The sequence below is a fragment of the Priapulus caudatus genome, unplaced genomic scaffold, assembly GCF_000485595.1.
Source record: "Priapulus caudatus unplaced genomic scaffold, Priapulus_caudatus-5.0.1 Scaffold1965, whole genome shotgun sequence".
NCBI lineage: Eukaryota > Metazoa > Priapulida > Priapulimorpha > Priapulimorphida > Priapulidae > Priapulus > Priapulus caudatus.
This window is the reverse complement of record NW_014579026.1, coordinates 8,733-15,826: the sequence shown is the minus strand read 5'-3', so window position 1 is coordinate 15,826 and position 7,094 is coordinate 8,733. Positions and strand designations below refer to the sequence as shown.

At 50.1% G+C, this 7,094-nt stretch overlaps 1 protein-coding gene across 1 annotated transcript in view; it reads left to right on the top strand.

Annotated features, from left to right (window-relative positions):
* LOC106817990 (cortactin-binding protein 2-like) overlaps nt 1-5,478 on the top strand; it is a gene marked incomplete in the record, with an annotated part of 25,854 nt that extends 20,376 nt beyond the window's left edge. The window contains 2 exon segments of the mRNA XM_014822694.1: nt 4,636-4,791; nt 5,390-5,478. Of these exon segments, the coding sequence (XP_014678180.1) occupies nt 4,636-4,791; nt 5,390-5,466 (233 nt within the window).
* Between the last annotated feature and the right edge of the window lie 1,616 nt (nt 5,479-7,094).

The window sequence follows — 7,094 nt, the reverse complement described above, 5'->3', positions numbered from 1 at the left end:
AGCGTGCGCAATGTGAAGTATGTGTGTCGTGCCGGTGGCCTTGTGCTGGGCGGCATGTCGTGTGGCGTTGCGTCGTTCGTTCTTGCGACAGTGCCGTGCGTTTTTCAGCTCGTTCCTCTAACTAACACACATGCATCTGTCTCATCTCCCTGCTTGCAGGTTGCTAGTGATGGCGGCAAAGCCGTGGACACATTTTTGTCTGTGTGCGTGTGCGCCCGCTTGTGTCTGTGCGCACCTCATGCAACGCGTCAGCCCTTCTAATCATGCCTGTGCAACTCTTTCTCTCATGCTTGCAGTGGCTGGTGAGGGCAGCGTCAGACTCCTTCACATCGCGCACTCTGGGCAGGGTCGGTGTCCGCAGCAACCCCGCGTCCGATTCTGAGGGATAGGTGGCTCTGGCAACGGATCCTGTCGTCGTGGCAACGGACACCTCGGTTGTCGTCGTGGCGACGGATGGATGGATCGCTCGTCGTGGGGCCAAAGGCACATTCTTCGTCCATGAATCGACAATCTCTCTCTGTGTCTATCTGAGCGTCTTCTCTCTCTCTACTCTCTCTCTCTCTCTCTCTCTCTCACTCTCTCTCTTTCTCTCTCTCTTTCTCTCTGTGTCTATCTGAGCGTCTTCTCTCTTTCTCTCTCTCTCCTTCTCTCCTCACTCTCTCACTCTCTCGTCTTACTCTCTCATGCTCTCTCTCTCTCTCTCTCTCTCTCTCTCTTCTCTCTTCTGCTCTCTCTCTCTCTCTCTCTCTCTCTCTCTCTCCTCTCTCTCTCTCTCTCTCTCTCTCTCTCTTCTCCTTTTTTATCTCTCTCTCTCCTCTCTCTCTCTCTCTCTACTCTCTCTCTCTCTCTCCCTCTCTCTCTTCTAACTCATCTCCACTCTCCCCATCTCCCTCCTTCCCTCCCTTCCTCCGTCTTCGTCTTCATCTCACCCACTCTCTCAAGTTGTCGCTTGCACATACTTCTCGTTCTGGTCTCCAGTAATGAAACAATGACGCTAAGATCAGACAAAGAAACCCCATCACAGCAGATAACACACAGAGTTATACAGAATATACTACCGACATACATATTAAACCGATTAATCTGCGAACATCAGTAATGATTGGAACATGTGCATAATCACATGTATGATAATCTAACCGAGATGACAATGGTACGCTATTCGCTGATACGATTACCTGATGACATGGTACGCTATTGCATGATACGATTATCTGATGACATGGTACGCTATTCCATGATACAAATTATCTGATGACATGGTACGCTATTGCATGATACAATTACCTGAATGACATGGCTACGCTATGCCATCGTATACAATTATCTTGATGACCATGGAACGCTTAATTCCATGATACAATTACCTGAAGCCATGGTATAGTACGCCATTGCAGTGATACGGATTATCTGAATGACATGGTACGACTATTCCATGATAACAATTATGATGGACATATAGTACGCTATTGCATGATACGATTACGTGATGACATGGTGTGCTATCGCATGGTAAATTTATCCGATTATGTAATATAGTGAGTGATAGAGAGTCCTAGAGCAGTAGGTGCATCGTTAGCGCCCTCGTTATGTTCAGCGAGCGATGCGGCAGCAGCGGCGGCGGCGGTCGGGGTTCACGTAAGGAAGGCCCGTCGTGCAATCGTTGCCGCGGCAACGCCTGCGTCACAGCTTCTGCCCGCCGCACGACGCCAGGCTGGTTACTGGTCGTCGTGGCGACGGTCCGCACGAATTCTCGCCACGTAGTTGTGAACTCCCAGGTCGCTTCTTGCAGCCGGCAGGGGGCGCCGATGCACGTGCCGACTGGTATAGATGGCGCTGCTGTATAATGCTGTTACTGCTGGCAGACACAGGGGGGCGCCACTGCCGGCACGATTGTTGTTGCCAAGCATAGGTGGCGCTGGTGAGGTTGTATAATGGGTCGCGTTACATGCGACTGCGTCTTTCCCGGAACTATATGGCCATGGTTGTATCCCCAGATGCAGTGGGAACACTCGTTTTTTTTTACGATTTTAATTAAGAATATTGTTGAGATTTATGGAGAGATTCGCTGCTAGGTGCAAGTCCAAGTTGTTTAGGTTTTAACTAGGTAATTTATAGATTTATTCCTGTGTGTCGAGTCGATTCCGCTGTCATAGGTTAATTCGTCTATTTTGATTAAAATCGGTTAAAGCGTTGGTATGTGTAAATGGATTTATCGACACCGCCAATGGTTGTATGCGCGCTGGTGTCAGTGACAAGGGGGACCGTTGTCAGTTTAAATCTGCTGTGCAATTGTGTATATAAATATTATTAGTGTACTTTAATAGTCGGTGATCTATCAGAAATCGCGTAAAAAAGTCTTATTTTGGCCTCCAGAAAGGGTCTTATAAGTCCTTATTTCAACATGTGTCTTACTACTATGAACCCTGTATGTAGCTAACACAGCCTTGCTGTTGTTCAGCTGGAAAAACTTGAAAAGCTCTGACCTCTTTGTAACAACTCGGAGCGTACGGCCGACGTCAAATCGCGGTGATCCTAAACGATTCTACGGGGCTGCGTTATCCACGCGATTGTTGGGGGTTTCGTATCGGTGGCGCCCCCTGTGCCGACGTGTCGCGTCGGTGGCGCCCCCTGGTGCTGAGGTCTGTCGTCGTTCTCTGTTTGCAGCAAAGAAAAAATACCTTTTTTTCATGGGAGCTCTTTTCCAAGTCTGTGGGGAAAAATAACTCTCATAAAAAATTTTACGCGAGCTATTTTGAGCCTCACGGCAGCGATTTCGGAGGTTTGAAGAGCGAATCGCTCATCGCTCCCGTGTATTTTTTACCCTGGTCCCCTGTGCCGACGTGTCCCGTCGGTGGCGCCCCCTGGTGCTGAGGTCTCTCGTCGTCCTGTGTTTGCAGATAAGGACCGTTACATCGGTAGCTTCCGCGGCGGACAGGAGCTGCAGCAGCATCTGCAGAAGGTGGACGAGACAGCCGTCATTCGCTCAGACCACAACCAGCCCAACTCAGTCAGGTAGGGGGACGGCGGCAGTCTAGCCGCACGATTCGGCGTGGTTTGCCGTTTGAGAGCGGTGTGTGTTTGTGTGTGTGGCGTGCGAGTGTGCGTGTGTGAGTATGTGTGTGTGTGCGTGCGTACGTGCGAGTGCGTTTGCGTGGGCGTGCGTGTGTGCGAGTGCGTGCGCATGTGAGTATGTGTGTGTGCGCGTGCGTGCGTGCATGTGTGTGCGTGCGTGCGTTCGTTCTTGCGAGCGTGCGTGCGTTTGTCAGCGTCGTTCCCTCTAACTAACACACGTGCATCTGTCTCTCTCTCTCTCCCTGCTTGCAGTGCTAGTGCGGGCAAGCCGTCGGACACAGTTTCGTGCGTGTGCGTGCTTGTGTCTATACGCACCTGTACACGCGTCAGCCCTTCTAACACGCGTGCATCTCTTTCTCTCTGCTTGCAGTGCTGGTGAGGGCAAGCCGTCGGACACAGCTTTGTGCGTGTGCGTGTGCGTGTGCGCGCTTGTGTCTGTACGCACCTATGCACGCGTCAGCCCTTCTAACATGCGTGCAACTCTCTCTCTCTGCTTGCTTGGTGGCATGTGTGTGTGCGCGTGTGCGTGCGTGCGTGTGTGCGTGCATGCGGATGTGAGTGCGTGTATGGTGGCATGTGTGTGTGCGCGTGTGCGTGAGTGCGTGTATGCCTATGGTGGCATGTGTGTGTGCGGGTGTGCGTGCGTGCATGAGTGCGTGTATGCTTATGGTGGTATGTGTGCGTGCGTGCATGTGCGTGCATCACTGTATAGAATGGTCACCAACCATCTTGGTGTTTGTCTCCTGATTGTCCACCTCTTCATTATACATGATGTTACAGGGGTAGAAATTAACTTTTGAACACGGGAGTCCAACTAGCCTCAAAATGAGGGAGTCCGTAGTCTGAGGTTCAAAATTAAAGATATTAACATTAACGCATGTGCTTATTTTGAAGATTCATGCGGTTACACGTCTGCCAAAATTTCCTTGGAAATTTGCTGAAAAAATACGGTAATTCCGCGAGGCCGTGCTCCGGAACGAACTAGTTAGTATGGCAGAATTTTCAGGGAGTCACACGGACTCTTGCATATGTCAAATCAGGGAGTATTTGACTCCGGATTCCGGTTAATTTTGCACCCTGATGTTATGTCGCTATGTGTTTACAGGGCTGTGGAGTGGGTGTTCAGCGTGTCTACAGTAGAGATACGCTCTCTGTAACCGTCACCGTGTGTTTACAGGGCTGTGGAGTGGGTGTTCAGTGTGTCTACAGTAGAGATACGCTCTCTGTAACCGTCGCCGTGTGTTTACAGGGCTGTGGAGCGGGTGTTCAGTGTGTCTACAGTAGAGATACGCTCTCTGTAACCGTCACCGTGTGTTTACAGGTCTGTGGAGCGGGTGTTCAGTGTGTCTACAGTAGAGATACGCTCTCTGTAACCGTCACCGTGTGTTTACAGGGCTGTGGAGCGGGTGTTCAGTGTGTCTACAGTAGAGATACGCTCTCTGTAACCGTCACCGTGTGTTTACAGGGCTGTGGAGTGGGTGTTCAGTGTGTCTACAGTAGAGATACGCTCTCTGTAACCATCTGTCATCATACTAACCGCACGCGTTGTTGTGCTTACAGACTGCCTGCTGCCGGCGGAGGTGCCTGTACCGCTGTGTCACACACCTGTCATCATACTTGACGACCTGAGCAAGATCGCCGTGTCCGAGGTGTTTGGTGACATTCTGACTGCCATCGAGCGACGCGGCCCTGCCAACGCCATCGCCATCAAGCTAGGTAACCACGGTAACCGAGGTAGCTAAACTGATTCCATGTGGCGTGTTCTGGGGAAAGTCTAGAATGTCAATTAAATTTGCTTCGCGCAAGCGTTTTCTTTTACTAAACGTACTAAAAGTTTTACGGGGACCGTCGTAAAATCTCGAGTCGACGGGCGAGGATTCGTTTTGCGCGTCTGTGTCGTAAATTCCTTGCGTAGCTGCACGTCCCAGGAATGCTGTACGATGCTCGTGATGTTGATAAGGCCGAAAAAGGCTTGTTTCCGCTAACCCGGTCCATTTTAAACCGCCATGTCGAAACTTTATTGTGATCTGCCAATAAACAATAAACTGTTAATAAACAAAATCCCAACGTGATATCGATCAGTGAATGATTTGACTTTGAAGTCATTATATGGGCTGTTATAAGTATAAAACAAGTATTGTTAGAATACAAAAAAAAAAATTTGATAAAAAAAAGTTTTGCCTGCCTACCGTGTCCAATATTTTTCAATATGTAACTTATTATTATTTATTATAACTTATATGTAACTCTATTCCACTAGGGATCGTGGTAGGGGTTAACTAACGTGTGCGCGTGTTTGTGTTTGTGTTGGCAGATGATGGAAGTGAACCCCAGCTTTACTACCTGCTCGCAGATTGCTACATCATTGCCACGATGGACAAGTCAAGGTAAATAACTCGCACTCACCATCTCCACGTGCGCGCGTGTAGGTCTGTGTGTACGTGTATGTGTGTGTTTGTATATGCATCTGAGCGAGAGAGTGTGTGTGTGTGTGTGTACAAGTGTGAGAGTGTGTGTACATGTGTGTGTGTACATGTGTGAGAGAGTGTGTGCGTGTACATGTGTGGGTGTGGGTGTGTGTGTACATGTGTATGTGTGTGCGTGACTGTGTGGGTGTGTGTGTGTGTGAAGCTTCACAGCAGCTGTATAATGTACACGTTTGGTAAAATTAAAATTTGCATATTACTTTTTACATATAATCATTTTTACACATAAAAAATATCGGTTATGTACACTGTGTATTCGAACTGATCATTGATCGCGATTGATTAGGTATTAGCACACACCCACACACACACGCTCGTACGCACGCACACACCCACACACGCTCGCTCGCACGCACGCACGCACGCACACACACACCCACACACGCTCGCACGCACGCGCCGCCACGCGCGCACGCACACACATACACGCTCGCACGCACACCTAAATACACGCACGCACGCACACACGCATAGACACACACGCTCGTACTCACACCTAAATACGCACGCATGCACGCGCGCACACGCTCGCACGCACACAAACGCACGAACACACGCACTCACTCACTCACTCACTCACTCACTCACTCACACACACATTCATGACCAGTAACGACTATCAGCATAACTTGCATTACCTTAAAGCGAGAAGAGCCTGCGACTCAGCGCACGATGCCACGCACGCACACATTACACGGCGCCAACACACGTCATTGATAGGGACACATACCACGACGCACCACACGCACGCTCACGTGACGCCACCGCACCATACACACGCCCACCCGGCACGCACTGACTGACACGCGCCCACGCACGCAGCGTACACCCACGACCTGCACACACACAGCGTACGCACATGGCCGCACTGTTGACAGCCACGGCACGCACACCCGCACGTACGCACAACAGCAGCGTAGCAACTGAGCCATATCGCACGCGCGGTCGCGAGCCACACGACCATGGCATAGGACTGCCACGACCGAACACACCCCGCCCGCACGCGTGATGGCAGGTTTTTCGATGGTGAACGCACGTCGCTGCGGGCGAGTGGAAGTGTGAGCCGACAGGGTCTTAAGACTTTCGGTTGCCGTACGCTGTCTACAGGGCGTTCATAGGTGACTACAACTCGGTGGTTGTGGCTGTCAGAAATCAAAAATTGGTCAACCTGCAAGACTCGCGAACATAGTTTCCGGCCGCCACAGACACCATTCACAGAACCATTGTAAAGTTGACGAGTTTCATCATACTGCGTGTATAATGAGTCGCGCCCCGTGTATCAGCAAACTCAAGAATTTGCTCTTACATTTAGTCCTCTTGAGCACTTTCTCTTACATTAACTTTATGTTTCTTAGAACTCGTTTGACTAGAGAACACCGCTGCGAGAGTTACGCGCAGGAATGAAAAATCGCGTAAGCGAGGCTCTCGCCTCGTAATAACAATGACGAACACTAATGCTTGCGTCTGTCGGACCGGTCTTACCGAGAGAGAATTTAGTTAGTGTTTAAGGACTAAGTAGTTTAAATGTTAGCT